This window comes from Conger conger, chromosome 10, assembly GCF_963514075.1.
Source record: "Conger conger chromosome 10, fConCon1.1, whole genome shotgun sequence".
Lineage (NCBI taxonomy): Eukaryota > Metazoa > Chordata > Actinopteri > Anguilliformes > Congridae > Conger > Conger conger.
Window position 1 is genome coordinate 32,911,284 of NC_083769.1, and position 22,978 is coordinate 32,934,261.

The 22,978-nt window shown below is 41.5% G+C and overlaps 1 protein-coding gene across 1 annotated transcript; it reads right to left on the minus strand.

Moving 5' to 3' along the window:
* Window positions 1-1,033: 1,033 nt before the first annotated feature.
* On the minus strand, window positions 1,034-21,222 carry pard6b (par-6 partitioning defective 6 homolog beta (C. elegans)). The gene is made up of 3 exons (XM_061258368.1): window positions 20,902-21,222; window positions 18,866-19,088; window positions 1,034-4,947 (listed from the first exon to the last, which is right to left on the minus strand). The coding sequence occupies exons 1-3, from the start codon at window positions 20,962-20,964 to the stop codon at window positions 4,109-4,111; spliced, it is 1,125 nt and encodes a 374-aa protein (XP_061114352.1). The 5' UTR covers window positions 20,965-21,222; the 3' UTR covers window positions 1,034-4,108.
* Between the last annotated feature and the right edge of the window lie 1,756 nt (window positions 21,223-22,978).

A 22,978-nucleotide genomic window follows, 5' to 3' on the forward strand; every position in this document is an offset into this window, starting at 1 on the left:
AACATGCACTTCTGGATGAAATTGGCTTAAAAAGATCATTGTCACTTAATATTTAATTTGTCCTGGGCAGATACTTAACCCTGTTTGTGCGTTCGTTGAGAAGAATAAGGTAGTTTAACACAAATCAAACTGGACTTTCTGTGTGAATTAAAACTTGACATGAAACACAGTTGGGTTGTCAACTTGCAATCTATTGTACGATGGGCATCTTTCCATTAGCCTTTATCCAATCGACAAACTGTATAGTTAAAATCATTGATGATGGCAAGACATTAAAGCACAAATACACATGGAAGAATGACGAAGAAATACTGAAGTCATATTGTCGTTACTTGCTATGTACTATTAGTTAACTTCCTGAATGTTGCAGTTTTTGTTCTCCCACATATGGTTTCATATTGGTTTGCATATGCCCTCAATGACCAGAAGCCAAAATACTATATCAATATTAGTTTACTGACAAATGCTTTAATGAACTACATCATAGATTGGATCAACTTAATAATGACACATTTTGTGTATGTATCCATTATCGCTAAAATATAGCATGGGCTTGAACCTGCATGGCCTCCACTAAGTTAAAGAATCCAGCCAATGCTAATGGCCAGAAACCACCATTTTACCAACAAAATACTAAACATTTTTCCACACATGCTGACCTGCACATTAATCAAGCTGGCATCTTCATTTTCAGTATGATGCTTGAATTAAATTGCATTGCATAGACATGTTCATCCCCTGCTCATTCTTTTCATTTCTAGCATAATGTTGGCCCTTGAATGAAGATGTGAATGTCATTGCATATTTTAACCACAATGTGGCAGTGTAAGGCACAATAGCTCAGCCAGTTACTTGATGGCGGAGGTAGTAAAACATTTATAGCCATTTATGCATGCAGTCAATGAAAGCAACATTAATCATGCGCTGCAAACAGTTTACTTTTTTGACTCTCAGATCAATCATTTGCTAACCCCCATTCTCATGTAACATTCATGCAAATAGTGTGTAACAACTGAAAACAGTAAAACAACAGTTCTAGTCATAAGTTTATTTTGTACAGCTCATAGAATTGACCATTATAGATGTGCATCTATATATTTATATTTTAATTTTAAAATATTTTCATTAATGTGATACAAATGTACATCATAGAGAATTAATAAGAAAATACTGACATTTTAATACAAATCTATACCTTCAATTTATGTGGCAAGCAAAATCATTGCTTTCTTAAAAAAAAAAAGGAACTGACATTAAACAAACAGGTTTAAAAGCCCATTTTAGTACATTCTGTGATGCCTACTGCTTTGTCCCAAGAGTAAAAAGAAAATTCACAGTTAAAAAAACAGCATTGTTGCAAATATGTACCTTCTATCCCCTAGCAAAATTATGAGCAGGAAATCCCATTTTCAAAAATCACCTACAGCATATGGGGGGCAAAATGCCTTTCAGCACTTCTTCAAATGACCGTTTAACAGTGAACTGTTCACACAAGAGACAGATTGAGAATACCTTAAGAAGAGTAAACCCAGTAAAGTTATAAGCCGCAAAATAATTAGAAAATAAATTATACATTGCAATTACAATCCTAAAATTGTGTAGTGAAAATGAATCAATATTGGTTCAAAAATTGCCATTCAAAATGTTGCTTATGCTTTGTTTGCTGGCTCTTCTAAGAGATGCAATCTCTGCAAGTCCTGTGGACTAACCAGCCAGTGTCCATGGGGAGGTAAACTGACTCCCCAACTGACAGTGATGTTTTTCATTCACCTCAGGTAAACCTGCAGATAGAATCTCTGGGTATCTCAGAACCAAAGATCAACAGTTTAAAAACAGAAAACAATACTTGTTTAAAAAAGAAAAGAAAAGAGAAATTATAAATCCACATCAGTCTACTCCCCTCCCCCACCCTCCACTTCTCACAGTGCGCCGAACCAACCAGGGCTCAGCCACAGAAACTATTTACAGAGACAAGTTTGTTTTTTTTCAAATACAAACAGCTATGCTCCTTGTCAGACCTGGGTTCTGACTGCTCGGGGAAGCAGCGTTCCATTCCCAATACACAACTTTTAAAAACAAATCCAACAAAAGACTTGACAGGTCACAGTTGAACAAAACAAAACATTTTCTGTAGGCACTGATGTCATGGATGCGATGATAAAAACAATAATATTAATAGTTATTATCATAACTACTATTTTAATAAAGCAATGGGCCTGGGAATGGTGCAACACATGCTGGACAAGAGCAGGGAAGCCACCAGATTTCCAAGCCCCTGAATGACCAATGGGGGATGAATGCAGCAGCTCAAGTGAACCCCTAGGACAAGGAGTTCATTTCAGTACACATGGGAGGTGGGATGAACCTCATTAACAAGGCTCTGGTGACAGTTACCTTCCAGTCTAAGTCCTTTCAAAACAACCCAGATTTACAGTCACTGATATGGAACCGTGGAGCTCAAAGGAATGAGAACTCTCTTACTTTCAGCATAACTCTACATCCTGTTGTGCTGTTCTAGCAGGTGGTTAGAGAGGGATGTGTGTGCTAGGCTCCACCTTAGTTAAACAAGACTCTGTACACATGGTGAGATGTATGCTTGAGTGAGAGGGAAGGTGGGGTGCAAGTAAGTAAGAGTTGAAGAAAAACTCAAGTTTACAGGACTTCTCCGATTACTGATAGGTTAATGTATACATTGCTGATTTATGATATTTGTGGTTTATGGTGGCACTGATTCTCAGCAATTGGTCCTGGACTCATCCCACTGTTGTATGTATTCCTGATACTTTGATATTGAAAATTTAAAGTGCTTGATTAGAGCTTGTTTTCTATTGCTACTATATTTCAAAACAATGAAATTGTGCAAAACCTTTATCTATGGCTGAAATATGTCTTGCATCTGAAAAAGTGAATTACACAGGACCATAGGAACAGACTTTCCTACGTAAGCAGACTGAATGTTTGCGAATATAAAATGCAACTGGTGATTATATGCACTTTCCATTCTAACCATGCAATAGGCCAGTTTCTTTCTAAATATCTAGTGCTTCAATATCTATGGTGGAGGTTTTATTAGACCATAGAGTTTGTCCAGGACTATGGGTGGATATAAGCTATGGGGTGAATCAGACTGCCCACAGAGGGAACATTCTGTGCTATGAGAATGAAACCGTATTCCTCTCAGAGAGGTCAGGTTCTATGTATTGTTCCTGCGATTACAGTTATTTTTCAAAGGCAGGGTGCAACCCTTGTGGTTAAGGTTTTTAAAAAAATAAAGGAATTGACAAAAACATTGAAAAACAGGGAAGAACTTTCTTCAGCATAATTATCGATGAGACAGACGTGTGAGATTCAACAAGTTTACAGATGTGTTTTTCACATTAAGGTTGGAGGCCTGGATTCGTTTCTTAAGGAGATCTTGGATCATTATGTTGGGGGTGGAATATTCCACACCCCAGGAATGGGAGAGGGAGGGGGGTTAAAGAAACCAAAAGCTTTGCTGTGAATGCCCTTACTTATGTTCCACTGAAAGAATGAAGAATGAAATTAAGGTTCAATCAAGTAAACTGATTTTAAAGATTAGTGGTTTTCAAAATTGAATAGCTTAACATAAGTGTTTAAAATGTTTTTTAAATATATCTTTCCCCCAGAATAATATAAAGTCAAGAAAAGACAACATGAAAGCAGTGGTAGAAAATATCCAGTCAGATGCTAAACCCAACATCCTTAATTGTGTCCTCACCCAGACTAAGATTATTGCAGACCCTACATTTCCTTGGTCATACACACTATAGTAATTTATGCTATGGAAGTAATTTTTCATTACAATTTGCATGCTGCAATCACGACTCATGTAGAGGACTTCAGTCAAAGGTATGAAGGAGATTGTCAATATAATCAGTGTACATACAGTTCTTTAATCATATATTTTGTTGTCTATTGTCTAACACCTTGTAGAGAATTGAGAGCTTGCGGATATGTGCATTCGTTTACAGCTCCAGACACTGATGAAAATACTCTCAGCGTCCACCACTGGAAGAACAGAGGAACCTCCTCTGGCTAAGAGACACGAGTACCCTGAAGCGTCGTACCGCGAGCGCGATGTCAGCGTCTACAGCGTGATGACAGTCCCGTCCTCCTCCAGGCCTGGCCGCTCCGTCTCGGGCGTGGTCAGCGAGCCCACGCTGCCGGCGGGCAGGGCGCCGTTGGGGCGGAGGCCCAGGTGGGGCTCGTAGCGGGGCAGCGAGGGCATGCTGCTGCTGGAGGAGGCGGTGCGGGGGATGGGCCGGGCCTCCTCGCCCACCTCCAACACCAGGTCCTCCTCGTCTTCGTCGCTCTCCAGCTCGTCCAGCCCGAAGTTCTGAATGATGTGAGTGGGCGCGGCCGAGGCGGCCGGCGTGTGGTAGCCGTAGTGACTGGCGCCGCTGTCGGACGAGCGGCCCGAGCTGCCCGACGCCCCGCTGTTGCGCACCACGTTGTTGCGCTGGTTGGCGGGCTTGACGGTGATGATGAGGTTGTGGCTGTTGGCGATCATCATGTCCGTCACCTGGTCCAGGGACTTTCCCGACACCTCGATGCCGTTGACCTCCAGCACCTCGTCGTTGACCGCCAGCAGCCCCGTGCTCTCCGCCAGCCCGCCAGGCACCATGCGCGAGATGAAGATGCCCGGAACCTTCTCCAGGCCCTGGGGCGTGACGCGCACGCTGGAGCCGTCACGGATGTAGAAGCCCAGCGGCTTCTCCTGGCCGTGCTTGTACAGTCGCACGCGCCGGTGCGTCTCCGGCAGGATGTCCACGTCGATGATGGAGGACACGGGCCGGAAGTCGCGCGGCAGGCTGATGATCACCGCCGGCTTCTTGCGGTTGTTGTCAGGCCTCAGAAGCACGGTGGAGAGGACCGTCTTCTTACGGGTCAGAGAGTCCGTCCCAAACGCCGAGTAGTCCGCTTCCTCTGCAGAGAGAGAGGCAGGCATGAGCAGACAGTTTAGCTGAAAAGATAACATCTACAGCACAGACGGTGACCAGCAGGTGACCATCATGATGGAGCTCCTCAGGTCGACTTGAAGAGCCATATAGTGATCATTTAATAACTTCAGTATTCAGAATAACTATAATAATCATGTAACAATCTTGTACACTGCACATTCCCAGGAAAATAACTCTATACTATTTACACATCAAATACATTTTTAAACAGTAGTACATATTTAGCTTACTTATCAATAACTGGAAAGACAAGCATGTATTGGATGCTGAAATACCTTCTTCCAACATTTTCTAATTTTTTAGAAGAGATGAGAATGTATGACTACCTTTAAGGATGTTGTGGGGTTAGAAAAGTAATAAATTGGAACAAATCCCACACACCTTTCATCTGAACAAATGACAGTGCCTTGATTCAAGGGATGTAGTGACATGACGTAGAGGGGGTCTGCACTCTTTTTGACGTTTTACCAGCATAAGGATGTTTGGGCCTCATTTATTTTATGGGACTACATTGGGTCAAGGCAAGTTAAAATAAATTAAAATACATACTGAGTAGATTATTTGGGCCCTTTGCCTAGTTAGGATGGTACTCATCATTTAAGGTCAGGTTGCACATATGGCCACCTAAGCACCAGCACGTTACCCTGACTCTCCCTCTGACAACCATAAAACAACCTGACAGGACATTTCTCTTCCTTCATCTGTTCTAAATCTGAGCATAGAAACAACCCTTTCTTTTATCAAGGGTATATCTACATTCCAGTGTGGCTTACTCATGTTTAACGCACCTGGACTTTCAACTGACAAGGAAGGTTCACAGGCCAAAGTTTGGGCTTGGGCGGTGTCTCTTCCGCCTGGTTGAGCAATCGTTAACTTGAAAGTGGCACTAATAATTAACCCAGCGCCGTTCACACTGCTATCAAGCCTTTCCTTTGCTCTCTTAACCCCCTTTTTTCATTTATGAATAGCACAGTGATATTCACAGGGCACTCAAACAGACACACGCACATACACACGCACACAGACACACAAGCGCGCGTGCACACACACACACGGCCCAGATCAGCACTGCGTAATCACAATAAAAATGAGCAGCTGGAAGCACAGCTGATACTGGCCTATTCCAGGAAGATGACAAGTGTGAAACCGTGGATGTGAGGGTGGGTAGTGGACTTCTGCACCGCCCTCCTTCGGGAGAATAAAAATAGAGGAGAAGAAGCAATAGCGATACCAATTTCTACGTAAATAATGACTCATTGCCAAATGATCTGCCTTCACAAGCAGTTTCTGGGAGGAGAATAAATAAATGTGAAAGTACCTAGTAAACATCAGATGTTCTTCAGCTGTACTACCTGGCAACCAATTAAGAAAAAATTAAAAATTCTCAGTTTTGTATTCAAAGTAATCACGAACTGCTTTCATGGTTGTATGATCAAAAAACAAACTATTCACCTACAATATGGCACTACTACCATCTAGCAGCCCTCTCACCCATTGAACCAGTGGAACAGAAACCTCTCATGTATGGACATGCACAGGCAGGATGGATGACAATATCTGGGACCAGGTTATTCCTCATTGCAGAACTCACATCCCACCCCCAACAAAAGACAATGCCTCTGTTGTGCAGGGGAGATACAGACAGCGAGTTACGGTGGTGAGGGGTGGGTGGTGAAGGGCGGGGGTGGGGGGGGGTTCTGCACGCATGCACAAACACAAAATAAAATACAGGTATGTCTTATCACTGATCAGCACGGCATTCCTGAAAAAGTGTTAACACAAATATCATATGTTACTACTAGCAAAGGGGCTGCAGGTCTAGAATAGGAAGTGAACATGATCTTCCATGGACTTCAGGGCCACTGAAATGGCAGCCAAAGACCAGTTACCCTCACAGGGAGAGGTACCTGACTCGGGTCACTGCTGGAGACTTTCTACAGTGCCATGAGTATTTTCCCCCTTCCTGATTTCCTCCATTATTGCAGCTTTGTCAAACTGAATGGTTTCACATCTTTAGACAAAATGCATTAAGGAAACAGAGTAAACAAAAACAAATGTTTTAATTATTTAATGAAAAAAAGTTTTAAATAACCAAATCACCAATCTGAAAAAGTAACCTTGGTTACTCAACCAATTAATCACATTTAATTCGTAATTACATTACTCAGCCGGGTTTGACTGCAGCCAACCCTGTTGAATCTAAACCTCACGCATAGTGAACCTTAACCTTAACCTTAAGAGTGAAGAGGTACCACAAAGTTTCTATGAGCACACTATACCACAATCAAAGGGTATTCCAAAAGAGATTTTGAAAGAAAGTTGTTGAAACTATCTGGAAAGGGTTACAAAGCCTAAGGCTCTGGGACTCCACTGAACCACAGTGGAACAGTGGTGAATCTTCCCAAGAGTGGCCAGCCTGCCACAAGGGCACAGCAACAACTCATCCAGGAAAAGATCATGTCACAAAAGAACATCCAAAGGACTGCAGGCCTCTCTAGGCTTGGCTAAGGTGAGTGGAAGCGTTTGAGAGAAGTTGGTTGCTGCTAAAGGTGGTGCAAGAAGTTATTAAGTTTAAGGGGGCAAATACTTTTTCACTGGGGTGATCTGGGTAACATTTATCCGATATAAAATTTTGTATAAAGATCTGGAACCATTCAATGTGACAAACAGAAGAGGGCACATACTTCTTTATGGCAGGTATGCAATCATTTTTTATATAGTATATGGAAGTGGATACACTCAAAATGACTATCATCATCATTATCCTCATCAACCATCTATTGGTCTGCCCTCCATCTAATGATTCAAAACAGTGCTATTAAGCAGGCAGGTTTGTGATAAAAAGCATTATACTTTCTAAATGATAAAAACTAGTTATCTCTAAATAATTAGGTTCTGAAAATGTGTTGAGACTTTCTACACTAAAGGGTAAAGCACATGTGCAAATGAAGAGAATGTACATTTTTAATTAATTTTTGCATGCATCTGGGACACCAAAAAGTTTGATAGAGCCATGCTCTACTTTCCTTTAGTGTGAGTGGTTCTGCCCGGGAGATCACAGCCTCTAGGAAGGCAGTATGGTCATGATGGTCATCTCAGATCACAGGCCTGCCTGACCCACAGCCTGGCAGCATGCTGAATTAATAGAACAGTGCTCCCAATGCAGCTAAACTCACTTCATTACACCTCTCCACAGAACCCAGGCTCAGCGACATTATATGGGAACGGTCCACCACTAATGGCAACAAAATCATTCAAATTACTCTTGCTTGATCCTTCTGCAGCCAGATTCAAAACTGATCATGGATATGTATTTACAGTACTCAAATCATGCATACTGTACATGTCGTCTATAAGTTGTGTGACAGATTCAAAAGTGAAATATTATATCATTAGTGAATGAGTACTAATAAATATTAATAGCTGTGTATTGTCATTCATACTTTTATAGATATCAATAATACCCTCAAGCCACAAAAAAAAGAAGAAGAATCCAACAGAATGCGATGAGAGATGTCTCCTTTTCAAATTTGATCTCACAGTAAAACTCTGGAGATCTGGTGTAAGCCTGCACCCTGCAGGCAGGATACAGCCACCAAACAGGGATAGCAACTTAAAGTAACACCCTCAGGTGAGGCAATGCCCCTTTTACAAGCAAAGGTGGTGCAACTTCAGACTTACAACCAAATTCCAGTTAAAATAAAATAAAATAAAAACTACAAAAAAGCTATTAACTAATATAATATTGCACATATTCCAGTACACCATTTAAAATATTTGTTTTTCATTTTATTAATCTACCAAATATTTGAACAGGACCTTCTTAGGAATTCTGACTTAGCCTTTAACATATTTTTAACGTGTTATCATTTGTTAGTGGTGTGTAAGCTTTGTTAATTAATGTAAAAATATTCAGACAGTATTAAAATGCAAACTGCACTACAAACCTAACCCAGTGAAACAGCACAAACAATTCCATGGGGGGGGGGGGACTTTTCTTGTCTGTACACCCATTTGCATGTTTCCGTACGTGCATGCTTCATTTCAATATTGGCACAGTCATGTAGACCTGGGTTCTGATAGATCTTTTTTGTTGTTGTTGTTGTTGTTGTTGTTGTTGTTCATACCTGGCTATGCTTTCTAAACAATGCCCAGGTACAAGGTATTACCAGTATTTTGTATAAATCATTGGCTCTATGTGATAATGGTGTCTATATAATTTTCTGTCACTAGATGGCCATCACAGTGTAAAAAGCCTTATGGTAAGACTCCCCTGAATCTGCTGGAATTCTTACATCCTTCATCCAGGAAGCACTCTTGGCGTGAGCCAGAAAATTGGAATATGACTCGATGGCGCATTCTGCTCTGCTTGATAAAAACACCCCAACACACCAAAGAATAGGTGAGCCTGCACTTTCTTTGTAGACCAAACTTTCATCAGCATTCCTCATTTTTCAGGCCGCTGTATGATGTGATATTTCTTCTGAATTTAAATGGGGTTGGGAATGTAGTAAACCGGTGTTGCCATGAGAGATTACTCGTATGGTATACGGCATTATGCATATACCCGTGCATCCCTAATGTGCGCGTGTGTGTGTGTGTGTGTGTGTGTGTGTGTGTGTGTGTGTGTGTGTGTGTGGACCTGCCCATCCTCAGTGTGCTGGTACAGTATGTGTGTTCGGACCTGCCCATCCTCTGTGTGCTGGTACAGTATGTGTGTTTGGACCTGCCCGTCCTTGCCAGTGAGTGTGTGCGTGTCAGGGGGGAGAAGAGCTATTCCCCCCTCCGCAGCCCAGCGCTCTGCTGTGAGGCCCAGGCCGGAGAGCTCCCACAGGGCCTGTACCACACTGCTCCAGGCACGCCGTGCTCCTGCCGGAGAACTAAATCTTCTCAGTATCAACAAGCAGGAATCATGAAAAACAAAATGTATGACAAAAAAAAGAAGAAAAAAAAGAAAGAAAAAAAAGAGGGAATTCCTGAAGTGTTACTATTCTGGGAGCAGTGTGCATATTTGGCTGGCACAGAGAAGATAAAAGAGCTTTGCCTCTGATAACTGGAGCTGCTGCAGTGGACGGAGAGGGGGAGAGGGGGAAAAACAGGGAGAAAGCAGGCGAGAGGGTGACGCGGGAGCTGAAAATACTCCACTCTGCAGATAGCCTTTGATTTGTACATTTAAATAGATTTTTGATGCAGTCACTCACAGACCAGAGAACAGTGTCCCACACAGCTAACAGATTTCCCCTTTGCTGCAAAATATTAATCTGGCACTATGGGCACATGTTCAAATGAGCCATTCAACACTGTAACAATGTTCTATATATTCATTCATAGCAAAATATGTCCCAGCCTCACCACTAAAAGACATTGCGACAAAAAGGTATGACATGACGTAAACTGGACTATGAAAGTATAAGAAATGTAACACACTCAAAAAAATTATGACCTAATACAATTATGGACAGTGGTTGTACATGGTATTATTTAGTACTTAGGACTTCAACTGATTAGTTGAAGTCCAAAGTTATTAATCAGTTGAAGTCACATAGATTTCATAAAATTGGGTGCATACAATTTCCATCATTTTTTAAAAATCCAATTACTCATTTTTTAGTCTAGCTGTAGCTTGTGGCTTTTATATATGACTTGTCCATCTACGCCATGTGAGTTTCCCCAAAAATGTTTATTGTAACTATATTATATTATACAAGCTGTATATTGATAATGACCAATTTCAGGGGTGTAGGATTTCAATGCATTTCTTCAGGTTATGAGTACATACAAATACCCCATTGCCCACATACACAAAGCCTGCAGCCCTAAGCTGGTGGTGAATCTGGTGTCGTATTACACAGCTGGTTATGTCACCAGGGAGACTGCAAGGCAGACACAGACCGTCCACACCCTGCAGTCGTTGTGTGTGCATGCGTGTCCACGTGTAAACGCCAGCATGCTCGATGCATATTAGGAAGGACAAGGTGGGTTGAGGACTCTGGGATAAAAAGCAGTCAAACAAGTGGAGCGCACTGACAGACAGCACGAGCCACAGAACATGAGCACCTGACGACAACATGTCATTATGACGTAGTTACATACAGTGAGGTCCGTAAGTATTTGGACAATGGTGCAATGTTCTTTTGCCTCTGTACTTCAGCACAGATGTGAAATGAATGACTATGAGATTAAAGTGCAGACTGTCACCTTTAATCTGAGGGTATTTATATCCATATTGGATTATCCCTTTTTATACATAGTCTGTCCCCCCCCTCCCCATATTAGGGGACAAAAATGTTATTTGACAGTTGGCTTCTCAGCTGTTTCTGATTAGTCAGGTGTATTCAATCACTTCCTTAGTGCAGGTATAAGAAAGCTTTCAGTATCTAGTCTGGATTCTTGGCTTTTGGTTTCCTTTCAAGTCTTATTGGTGTTTGTCGACTTGAGGACAAAGCTTGTGTCAATGACAGTCAAGGAAGCCATTATGAGTCTGTCAAATGATAAATAACTGTCAGAGGCATAGGCCAAAGAATAGGCTTACCAAAATAAAATGTCTGGTACATCATTAAGAAGAAAGAGCGCACTGCTGGGCTCACTTATTGCAAAGGGGCTGGTAAACCAAGGAAAATCTCTACAATTGATGACCAAATAATTCTCGCAACAATATCAAAATAAAAAAACCCAACCACCAGATCCGAAACACTCTTCAGGAGGCAGGTGTGGATGTGTCAGAGAGTTCAAAAAGCAGAGGCTACACTCCAAGATGAAAACCACTAGTTAGCAGCAAAAACAAGACGGCCAGGTCTCTGATAACTCTGATAGCTAAGAAGTACCTAAAGAGCCAACAGAATTACTTTTGGACAGATGATGACAAGAACAAAGTGCAGAGGTTAAAAGGAACTGCCCAATAACCAAAGCACCCCCTTCATCTCTGAAACATGGTGGTGGGGTGTGATAATTTTGGTATGTAACTGGTGATAGCAGCTGTAGAATGAATTGAAATGGACAGAAGCATCTCGTCTGCTCAAGTTCAATTAAATGCCACCAAGCTCATTAGATGGTGCTTCATCCCACAGCAAGGTAATGATCCCAAACATACAACAGAGCTCTCTTTTTTCCTAAAGAGGTTTCAAACCGTTTGTTTCGGTAAGCCTATTATTTGGCATATTATTTGGCCTCATAATGGCTTCTTTGACTGTCATTGGTACAACTCTGGTTCTCATGTTAACAAACAGCAATAACAAGCCTAGAATGAAGACTGGATACTGAAAGCTGACTAATCAGAAACAGCAAAGAAGCTGACTGTCCATTTGTTTTGGTCCTTTAACATTGGGGGATTGTATAAAAAGGATGCAAATTTCTACACAGATCACCTGATATGGATGAAAATCCCCTCAAATTAAAAGTTAATCTGCACTTTAACCTCATATTCATCGTTTCATTTCACATCCTATGTGTTGGAGTAGAGCCAAAAGAACAGAAATTGGACCAATGTCCACATACTTACAGACCTTACTGTAGATAAAGCAATACATGCATACATGCATGAACACACGCACGCACACACACAGCAACATAAGTATTGTTATTGTCCACACAGGTGTTGCATGTGGGTGTGTGAATTATGTTGAAGTATGTTTGTGCACGCTGTATGTGTTGCGGTGTGGTGTGGTGTGGTGTGGTGTGGTGAGGTGTGTATACATTGTGTTGATGTGTGTGTCTGTATTGGTTGAGGTGTGTATGTGTATAGTGTGTGCACCTGGGAATATGTGTGTTGGTTAAGGTGTGTTTTGTGTGTGTCTGTATTTGTTTCAGTCACTTCTGATGAGCACCACATCTTTCCCTCTGCCCGTCATAACCACTGCAGGGTGGTTCATCAGTTCCTTTCCTGCTGACTACGCACGGTCTCTCCCTCTCTCTCCCTCTCAGAGCTCCTGGCTATCCTCCTGCTGCCGGGCCGTGTCTGTGCCTGCGATGGCCCAGCTCTGGCTCCCAGCGCCTGGCCCCCGCGGCGACAGGGACAAGGGGGAGCAGGTGCGGGGGTCACCTATGCTGAGCCCCAGGTGGGCCAGCCTGTCACTAAGGTGGTTAAACAGAGCTTGCCTGGGCCTAGCCCGTCCCTGCCTCCCTGCCCTCCTCTGCTGCTGTCTCTGCAAACAGGGGGCCCAACTGTCAGAGGCGGCCTCATGGGTTAAGGGTTCAGGGATAAATAAGCATATGAAGCAAACATGGCAACACCTGCTGTTCTCTGCTGTGGTCCTACCTCCTGCACACACACTCACACACACCCAATAATCATTATCTTCACGTTCCATTAATAGTCAATAAATACTGCCAATAAGAAGCAAAACGTGCAGTGAAAATGTGTGGTCAGACTGCGGGACCAGTGTAAAGAGATTAAATGGTAAATGGTAAATGGCAGGCATTTATATAGCGCCTTTATCCAAAGCACTGTACAATTGATGCTTCTCCATTTACCCATTCATACACACAATCACAGACCGACGGCGATTGGCTGCCACGCAAGGCCCCGACCAGCTCGTCAGGAGCATTTAGGGGTTAGGTGTCTTGCTCAGGGACACTTCGACACAGCCCGGGCGGGGGATCGAACCGGCAACTCTCCGACTTCCAGACGACTGCTCTTACTGCCTGAGCCATGTCGCCCCAGATTAGCTCAGGAAAAGATTAGATAAAGGACAGAGATACTCTCAACACACTGGAAATGAATTGCAGACCCATTGCAGGACTACTGACCCAGAGTCACTGACTAGTGGATGTGTCAGCTCAGTAGATTAGTGATTAAATGGAATCGCTGGAAAAAGCAGTTGGGCTTCAATCATACAAGTGACAAATGGGTTATAGCTGCCCCACACACACACACACACACACACACACACACACACACACACACACACACACACACACACACACACACACACACACACACACACACACACACACACACACACACACACAAATAGTCACTTCAGGGGCCAACTTTGAGTAAACCAGTCCTTTTGCAGTTCAGTGAGGAAACACACCCACACCAGCTCTGATGATTGTGGTAATTAAATATCAGGCTCGGATTATTTTATGTGATTATAAAACCTTGCCCAGAGAAGATACTGATACTTCTGCGTAATCCTGGAGAATGGATTACCATAGACGTAGATTGAGTCAGCTGGTGAATAGTTCAGTTTCATTCACAAAACAATTCTGGCCAGAAATGCAACCCTGAATGGCCAAACACAATGGCAAAGCAGAACAATTAGATGGAGGAGATAACTGCATTTAAACGTCAACGCGGATCATGATTCCGTCGTAAGATCTGGCCACTGGACTGTTACAAACATTTGCCCCTCCTTTTCTCAAAGAATAAAGCCAGTCTAGTCATTCCATTTCTATGAATGAGCAGCACTTTAATGTGGGAATAAAGGGGTGAGGAGAGGAGTGAATAGAGCTGGAGAGAGTCTGGGGACAGACAGAACTGTGTGTTCACCAGCGAGGGCCAGAGCGTGTTGCTGCGCTGTGGAGAGGAGGGGAACAGAGAGTTCTTTGTGAGTGTTTTTCAGTCAGCTCCACCATCCTTCACCAAACTGCATGTGTTAATCAATCACACTGCAGCACTGAGGAGTCAATGAAACATGACAACAATAAGAAACAGGACAGTCAGACAGGATGTGATGTCATGTTTCGACAAGATTTTCTCTGCATTTCATATAAATGGATGACTGAGAAAGGCAATGGCATAGAAAAGACAGAATGACTGAAGATGGGGAAAATGCTGCAGTGTTTGCAGGGATGTAGAACCGTCAGGGAACTGATTTGAGTAAAACCACCTCATCCGATAAGGAATCCTGGGTGGACAAACGTACATCTCTACTTAGCTTCCAAGAACAACAATTTAATTTGGCCATTATAGTAATTCAATTTCTGTAAGAAAGTGTCCCCTTGTACTGCAAATTGTATCAGTTAATACATCAACAAAAAGGATGTTCAATGGCTTAATGAAGTGTAGATCGACATCAGCCCACAAAACAAGCCTGCAAACACACTTTTGGTAGGATCGTAAGGATCATTCACCTCCTCTCTTGAATCACCACCATTTTGGAAGAGGCCTGTGGGTTCACTGGCTTTTTGTCTGTACTCATCAGCAAGCCGGGCCATACTGGACACCTCTAAACTAAAGTTTTTCCTATCACCCTGTTAAAGACAAGCTGAAATCAAAATTCACTTTTTACTCAATTTAGTCAATTTGTCAGAACCATATGAAAACAGTATATTTTCTTGTGTATTCGTTTCCAACCACTTCCTGGAAAACAAGATTTTATGAGATTTGACATCATCGTATACAGTTGTGTATGTAGTCAAATGCCTGTCAATTTTCCATTCCTCTCCAAACAATATCCATTTCACACAGCAGTGGGCATCCTCAATTGACATCAGTCTAATCGACTCCCTACAAAAATTCCCCGAAAGATCGGTTTCACTTGCATATACGTCTTATCACGGAAGCTAGTGCTGCTTGAACTTCCGTTTCAGCTTGTATGTCTGCCCTCTAATCCGAAGTGGTTTTGTTCATGGTGCCAGCCAGCATCACCTTTATATTCACATGCAGTTGTGTAGCCGAGCGAGGAATCCAAGGCTATGCTGTGCAGATGGCAGACCCACTGCCCTCCTCTGTCTCTCCTTCCCTCAGCATGTATGGTTTAGAGTTCAAATCTTCACTCTTGTGTACAGTCCCCTGTCCTCTCCGATCTCCAAAGAACAAGTGATCAAAGACTGGCCACATTCCACAAGTTCAAGTTCCCACCCCTCCACCCCCCACCCGATCCACACACCTCACTACATTTCCTTCCACCTTACTTACTTTTTCCTCTCCTTCTCGCCCAGTTCATTGATAACACAGATAACTGTAAGAATTTGGACATTATTTTCCTATCACTTCCGAATGCACTCAAGTCTCTTGTCAGATTAAGGTACTTTTGCATGTCATGTCATCCAAACAATAACATTACATTCTCATTCAAACTTAATTTCATTGTGCGTGTGTCCTTAACTTTCTTACAAACATGCCTCGTGTTCTTCTGCATACATCTCACTTTCGAATGAACACATGGCTCACTTCTGTATGCATGGCTCTTCTTGCTCAGACTGGGCCTTCAATAGCAGCATTTCCATATGAAATTGGTAAGTGAGCCCAGCCGGTCTTGCTGGGGAGGGAGCAGTGACTCATGGTATGAAATTTTTAAACAAACATGATGTCCTAGGAGCCAAAGAAACATGCACGTGTATTGACTGTTGGTCTCTTTATATTTATGCTTGTCAAGTATTCTGAAAAGAAAGGCTACACTACAATAGAATTGGCACAAAAAAGCAGGTGCATACCTAACATATAGTTGACGCAAATCACTGCACTGGAAACATCCATTCCAGTCCTGGCAGTAGCTAGCCTCTCCCTCTCCCCATCTCCCTCTCTCACACACAATTTTTTAAAAATGCAGACAGTTGGGACACAGTCAGTCTCAGAGAAACCACACAGCCATTATTCCCACAGAGCAAAGGCCTCTTGAATGTTGCCATGGGAACAGGTAAACAAGCAGAGAATTTGCTGGTGGCACTGTAGAAATCCAGCCATTATGCAAGAGAAAGTGTGCATTGTGAAGTTTTATGTATCTGTAGGTGTGTGTGTCCAGCTTTGGTGTGTGTGGGGGTTCCGATGACTGTTTTTACAGGTAAAGGAAGAAATAAAATACCTGGATAAAGGAGGAGGAACAAGTATACGGATTACCTATGAAAATCACTAAGATCTGAGATTGGAGACTTCAGCTAAGGCTGTGGATATTAATTACCCCTCTGGTCTCACAACCATGCCAGAAGACACAAAGACACAGTGCATATACACATAAATGGAAGTGGGAGATATATGCAACACTGACAGATTTCCATCACTCCCTGAGCATTGTTGTACCATGTGAGGTCACTGCAAAACCAAGAGGACATTGTAGAGTAAGATAGTTTTTTGCATTTCATTATTTATTTGATATAAAACATTCAGCTCCTTGACTCTGTATTTTATAAACATCTCAGAAGATTGCATTCCTTCACAGGAGCCCACTGACACGGTGGTGCTGTAATTTAACAATAGTCTGCTTTGCAGCAAAGTAAGAGGAAGTATGCCTTTGAGGAAGAAGACACAGAGAGAAGTGAGCATTGTGATAAACAGCATTGCCACTCACTTCCCTGGACAGTACCCCACTGATGGGGAGAAAGCACCAATCAGAGTCCTGGTCTCAGCCAGCATCTGAAACCACCAGCTTTGTAGTAACAACCATGCTGCACCTGCCACGTAAATGCAAGGACCACCACTAAAACTGTAGCATAATAACAGTAAATGGCCAAGATCAATTATTCATTCATTAATATTTATGAGCAGGGGGATTTCTAATGTGAAATGAGAAATTATTCTTAGATACATAGCTTAAATCCAAATTATACTTTGTCACAGATCACTTTCGACAAGTGCTGGGCATCAAATAAATGAAGGTTTCACACTACATTGTGCATGGATAAGGAGTGTTGGCCTGCTGTTGTTTCCATGCTACTAAAACACAAAATTCTTGATCATTTGCTTACATCTAGGAAAATAGGTGAAATTAAGATTAGAGAGGAAACATTTTGAAATCCACTTTTATTCATTAAAAGGTTATTTAATGCTTTTTCCTTTTTTATTTAAATGTCATGAATGGAAAAAATGAAGGCAATTCACCCGTCCCATTAACCACAGGAGGGAAAATCAGGATCAATATTCTACTCAAGCCTAAATGTGAAATTCTGGATGCAGACACATATATCCAATATTTTAGGATGTTGGCCAACCGGTTCAATGACTAACCACATCAGTCCCTACATCATACATATGATACTTTAACATTTGTTCCAGTAGTTTCACCTCCATGCTAAAACCATGACACTAGTCATAATCAAAATAACGCAGTGGAGCAAAAAAACAAAAACGACAACAAATTCTGGTGTCCCCCCTGGCTTTCCAATCCCACTGCATGGCAAATTACGGCGAAAATACGGAAAAAACACGCAATTCTGACTGCTTCTCAATCAAAACACCCTAAAGCCTAGTGACTGAGGGGAGCAACAGACATTTGCGTCCACTTGCAATTGAAATGCAAACATACGGCATTACACAGTGACCCCTGTAATCCCTTTCTGACAAAGTGGCTTAGCATCTACAGGTCATATGGCACTGAGAGAGAGCTTAAATATGGAGCTCCTGAAGTCATAATCTCCCAGTATCACTCAAATACAGATTCTGAATCTGCAGTCAAACCATTTCATAAACAGCCTGGAGAATTCAATAACATTTATACAATACGGCTATGTTCAGTCCACAGCAAAAATAATACAATACAAGAAAAAAGACTGTGACTCAGAGGATGGTGGCTGGGATGAGGGTTAAATGAGCCTGTCAAAACCAAAGAAAAACACATGATTCCTATTATCTTGACTGTACAGGAGAACCCACCTTTGGAAGGTAGAACACATCAAGACCCAAACAGGCTTGCGGTTCCTTCCAATCATAGCAACACAGGAACATAACTCTCATTCTACTCCCAAGCCATTTGCCTATTCTACTTTTTCAGTGATTCCAACTACACTTGGGCAAATCCAGAATCAGAGTGTGCAGTACCTCTGGTGTATCCTTCTGATAAGCGTGCCTTTCTGCACAAAATCATACCTTATTTTAAGTTTTGTATTCATTTTTCTACCTATTCAACCTACTGCACATTATACTACTCCGAATATAAAGACTACTGCTAGTAATAACGATAACAACCACAGATCCTTATGGCGAGCAGAAGACACCTGTTCCATACCTTTTCTCTGTAGGAAGAGGCGCAGCAGCGGGCTGGCGGTGGAGATGGCTTTGTGGTAGTTGTCGTCATTGTTGATGGGCAGCAGATCTCCATGAATGTCGGCGTAGCCCACCAACAGATCTACGTTGGGAATGCGGTGCACATGCTGCAAGAGTCCGTAGAACTCGTCGAATCGACCAGGCTTCGAGCGGTCCAGGGAGAACCGACGGAATTCGGCACCAAACTGCCACATGCGCACGCCAACACACACAAGTATTTGTAAATTCGAAGAGAGTTTGAGGAACACATAGGAATATAATAGATAAACTTGGAAAAGGGAAGTCTATTTAAATAACAATACATGCTCAACATCTGCTGTCAAAATTATCCACGTCATCCAACGTCAATCAATCCCTTTATGCTCATGGCAACAGCCTCTGGTGTACAAGGCCGGAACTATTCGCTTCACGTGCTCCTTATTCACACAGTGCCATTTCAACGCCTTGGGTTATTTGCTGTGATGCCTGTTTGCGTAAAAGGAATCCAGTGTTACACTGGAATATTTTTGCTACACAACAGGTCAAGTTGGCCTTGCTGATGAAATACGACAGCCGAAAGTCAAGGCATTATTCAAGTTTTTATTGAGAGAATGTGATGTTCCTTAAAGCCTGTTAGATCTAGCTGTTGTACGTTTGTGACATTATAAATATGAGCCTTATTCCATAAAGAATGTTACCTTTTTGAGACTCTGAATTTCTTGTCATCATATAGCCCATGACAAGCTATTTACGTGTGTATAAATGCTATTCTGACTATAATGTAGGCCCAATCATTTTAATTTAATTACATTAACTGTATAAACAAATAAATCGCACAACATTTACATTGCTGGCTTATCCAGAGAGACTTGCGGTTTACATAATAACGTAGTACGGTTGCATATTTAGCGATTGACATACAGAAATAAATACAAGTACGATCTATGGTATTAATTCAGGTGGTGAATATTTATAAATGAAATATTTATTTCTGATGTTTTTCTCCCATATGTTCACCATACCACCGTTTTATTCAGGGTTATTAATGTTGTTTCCTGACCGGTATCGTATGACTTATGCACCTGCTAGCTAGAGGAAACAAATTGCTAACATTATCTAAGGTTACAAATGGCAAAGGCCTGTCAAGAGTCCAAGGGCCATTGTAAATTTCTTAGTTTCAGGTAACTAGCTAGCTACAAATTTAAGTGAAATAATGAATAGAATAAGGTTATTTACATTTACACGTTGCGTCTATTTTCCATGCGTTTCCTTGACAAAACTATAATAAACATTTTTCCTGTTAGCTATTCCTGTAATGATAAAACTACTTTAGTTGGCTATGTTAGATTACAATAAAATCTTACCTAGAGCTAGCCAACGTTAGCCAGGTAGCTAGCTACATGTAAACTTCAGCTAGTTGGCAAGATCATTTGTAAGTTTTTTTATAGATCCACACAGCTGAGATAATCATCAAGGATCAAACAAACTTATTTTGATCCAGATAGGGAAAAAGTATTCAAAGCAAACATTAGATAGCTATTTGGCTAACTGGCTAAGTGTTTTGTAGCTTGCAAGCTCGCTGGTCCAGTGATTAAGCACGGTTTTGTGATTCTCAATGCTTTCTGTGGTAACGTTAGTTGGGGCTGCGTAATAATACGTGACATGCTGCTAGCTGGTTAGCTTGTCGAGAACAGTGAATATGTGAAAAAGAACAAACTTGTCACCTGTACAGACATATCCCAAGATCCCTACCTCCATGTTAAAATGGAACAGTGCCTGACAACTTCGATCGTAACGTTAGCAACACGCCCCAAAACAAGTCCGTCTTGACACTTGTTCTTTCTTTACAGCATTGGTAGCTAACAAAACAGCATTGGTAGCTGGCTAAGCCGAAACCTGCACAGCCAGCCAGCGCAATCTAGAGAGCGTCTGTGCGGCTAATTCACTTCTGTTTAATGTCAGAGGTGCAAAGACGATGGCAGTAGACACACTCCAGGGCTACGTGTTGGTAATACACACCTTGCTCTTCACCTCCACGGCGCTTAGAGTTCGGTTGCTCGGCACTCGGTGATTTTTGTTCATCTTTTAAAACCTGGACCCCGCTACAGCTCACTCTTGCCCTCCACCGGGGCTTGCCGTAGTCCGACTTGCGCTCCTCCTTTGTACACCTAATGGTTTCCGTGTACTATTCCAAGTACGTATTTGTATCTTCGGTCACTCAGGTAGCTATAACGCCGTATTCCTCCTCCGAGAATATCAACGCCTCCGCCTGACAACAACCTGCTTCCAAACTCTCTCCCTCTCTACCCTATCATACATATACATAGTACTAACCCGTACAGTGACGCTAAACGCACCCAGGAAATTGCTCTCGACAGCCTCGCTTTCAACACGCGCGCCTCCGCTGGGGCTCATGTGCGAGTGCCCGTTCAACCTGATCATCATCGAACAGTGCGGAGTTACTTGTTCTACGCGCCCACATCTGATGAGAATGATGTAGGCTACAGTATTTGAATGTAGGCTAACTGTTAAGCTACACGCTGCTATTTCACATCTGTACAATTGCAACAATAAATTAATTAATTAATGTTTTTAATCTTTTATTCAATTATTTTATTATAATTATATTAATAACCACTTTAGAATTATAATAAAGATATACTGTGACTATGGGCAGTTTTAAAACCTCGAGATTTCACGTTTAGCATCAATATGTCAATTCTTGAATTCAAAGTCAAAGACGGATTAGCTCAACCAAATTACAATTTGTTGCTATGGAAACAATAATTGAATTTGTTAGCTGCATTTTTGACAAGTATTTGATACAGGTCTGGGCCAGCGATGGGCTATCAAAACGACCTGCCACTGTAAATATATATATACGTTTAGATGCCAATGGTAACCTACTCTATATATGGTGAAATAAGTACGTTATCGAACAGGCTATTGACACTGAATTTTAACTCTGACCCGCTTTTAACTTCGACCGTCATTTCAGTAGTTTATTATTAGTAAAATGGCGACATCTCTCGGTCATATCTGGAACATGCACTTCCCGTTGTCTTTATGAGCTTTAAAAAAGAAAAAAAGATAAGACTTCACACACAATCACATTTCACACAAAATCCTCACAGAAAATAACTACATTTTAATATGATCCCAATCTCATGACCAGCACAATGGTTTTGAAAACGTAGGCAACATGATAAGTAAATTATATTGGGAAAACCAAGATTAAACAAAATACTCGAAGTCCCTTGGAGGGCTAGAGGCACACAACTTCCATCTTTATTTCATATATACCCAACTGGAATATGTTTGTCTCTGGACAAATGATTCTGCCCACTCAAAGTGGCTGGGTACAGATCACTAACATAACTCTACACTCTTATTTAAAGATCGCACATACATTCACCAAATAATTATACCCCATGTTTAAACAAACCTACAATAAACACAACCTATATAGCATGGTGGCACATGAACAAGCATCCCCTTCTCCCTCACCCTTCACTCCAATCTGGCACAATTCAATGTTTAAAATCTGGAAACAACATCAACCAGTTACACGAACAATATCACTTCACAAAAAGTTTCAATGGATGTACAGCTTAAAGCAGCTGTGAAAGACTTCATATAATTACAGGATCCTCAACTGGACCAAATATCACTATTTCACAAACTAAAACTTCCTGAGAGCAGATATACAAAATATACAAGCTATTATCTACTTCTAATTCATATAATTCCATATCAACTAGCAAATGGTTAACTGATCTCAACCTCAATACTGACCATCTACAATGTGAAACCATTAGTAAGAACACATTCTATTATGTCATGCAATACTAAAATATAGTTATATAGGTTATATATATATATATATATATATATATATAACCTATATAACTATATGTGAATTAGAAGTAGATAATAGCTTGTATATTTTGTATATCTGCTCTCAGGAAGTTTTAGATTGTGAAATAGTGATAGTGATATATATAGGTCCGATAAAAGATATCTCATTGAATCCACTTTGCAAAATACAAACTTTACCTTATTGGATACACTGAATCAGACAAATGTAGATTATGCC

What these genes read in the sequence shown, in the direction of transcription:
- pard6b (XM_061258368.1), bottom strand. Translation starts at nt 20,964, where the DNA reads ATGAACAAAAATCACCGAGTGCCGAGCAACCGAACTCTAAGCGCCGTG. An exon ending in CCGTGGAGGTGAAGAGCAAG is followed by an intron (nt 19,089 to 20,901) that starts GTGTGTATTACC and finishes CGCATGTGGCAG; the next exon opens with TTTGGTGCCGAATTCCGTCG. An exon ending in CCTCTTCCTACAGAGAAAAG is followed by an intron (nt 4,948 to 18,865) that starts GTATGGAACAGG and finishes CTCTCTCTGCAG; the next exon opens with AGGAAGCGGACTACTCGGCG.